Here is a 1,624-nt window from a genome sequence, read left to right on the forward strand (position 1 = left end):
CTTTGACTGTACAGGACCATAAAAACACATGCAGGTATACATTAAAAATATGTATATTATATATGTTGCTCTCATTAAAATTCAATATGAAACGAGAAGTAAAGCTGACAAATGTATATTTACATCAAATGCATCATTCAACCACATGTAGGAATTTAAATACTAGACCTTTGGAGTTATATATAGATAGAAAGAAAGAAACAATGGATGGACGAGAGATCTCGAGAATGAAATAATGATAGAAAGAAAGCAAAAAAGAAAACAAGAAAGAAAGCAAAAAAGAAAGAAAGAATGGATGAAAGAATGAAAAAATTATAGAATGAAAGCAAAAAAGAAAGAAAGAAAGAAAGAAAGAAGGGCTTACAATATAAAAATCCAATCCATTTAGCCAAACCACAACAAAGCAAACTTGTGCTGACTTTCTCCTGTCTTTCTCTTCATTCCCGGTTAGTCATTCCGTTCACAGGACAAACCCGGCCTTCTCTCCCCCCTCCATCCCTCCCTCCTCCTTTTCCCATTCTCTCTCTCTCTCTCTCTCTCTCTCTCTCTCTCTCTCTCTCTCTCTCTCTCTCTCTCTCTCCTTCATTCATTCTTTTCAACAAAAATTGCTTACCTGAGTACAGCATGATTAATTATAATGGAGCCGCAAAGGCTGATATGCTAGAGTACTGTCTGTACCTTCTAAACCTAGTGGAAGTCAATCTGTCTCTCTCTCTCTCTCTCTCTCTCTCTCTCTCTCTCTCTCTCTCTCTCTCTCTCTCTCTCTCTCTCTCTCTCTCTCCTCCCTCCACCTTCATTTTGTAGGGATTTTGTGTATAATTCTTTTTTAATAAGTAGTGTTGGAATAGATGTGGTATTTGGATACGACAAATTAATATTTTTATAAGAACTTTGAAGACAACAAACAAGCTTGAACCCTATCCAAATGTTCAAGGGAAACAACGCAAATTATTTCTCTCCGCGAAATACAAATGTGGGATCTACCCAGTTTTTTCCCCTGTTCTGTGTGCACGGCGCGCACGAATTTCAAATCTGAGATACTCTCTTCTTCATTAAAAAAAAAACATTCTGGGTGGTTGGAGGATGTCATTGGTTTGGAAAAGGGGGGGGGGTTGAAATATTACAATGATATTTACAATGGAAATAGGGTGAAATATTACAATTAAAATTACAGTGAAACCTGCAGTGCAAATTACCAACTCTCACTTTCCCCAAACATTTTCTTCATAGATCTATATATTATATACGCACATATATTAATACATATATATATAATGACTCAGTCCAAGAGGACCGCTTGTCTAAGACAACCACATTTCTCATTGACTATAATGGATTTTCATCTTGGGCAGGTTCGAAAGTACAACCTAACCCACTACTCTATTTATTCAGGTCATATCCATGGGGATCTCAACGTGGAAAACATTCTGGTTTGCGAGACGGTGGGCCAGGGGAAGTCCTTCCGTGTGTGTGGACTCCTGGACTTTCAGCACAGCGCTTCCTCCTACCTCCTGTACGAGCTGGTGATCTGCACGGCGTACGCCATGATGGCTGTCTCCACAGAGGTAATAATGATGATGATGATGATGATGATGATGATGATGATGATGATGATGATGATGAT

General features: G+C 38.4%; 1 protein-coding gene across 1 annotated transcript in view; it reads left to right on the top strand.

Annotated features, from left to right (window-relative positions):
* The window catches only part of LOC106014243 (hydroxylysine kinase), a gene marked incomplete at its 5' end in the record, with an annotated part of 6,633 nt that overhangs the window by 3,205 nt on the left and 1,804 nt on the right, over window positions 1-1,624 (top strand). Inside the window, 1 exon segment of the mRNA XM_013091532.2 lies at window positions 1,393-1,565. Coding sequence (XP_012946986.1) covers window positions 1,393-1,565 — 173 coding nt within the window.

This window comes from Aplysia californica, unplaced genomic scaffold, assembly GCF_000002075.1.
Source record: "Aplysia californica isolate F4 #8 unplaced genomic scaffold, AplCal3.0 scaffold00002, whole genome shotgun sequence".
Lineage (NCBI taxonomy): Eukaryota > Metazoa > Mollusca > Gastropoda > Aplysiida > Aplysiidae > Aplysia > Aplysia californica.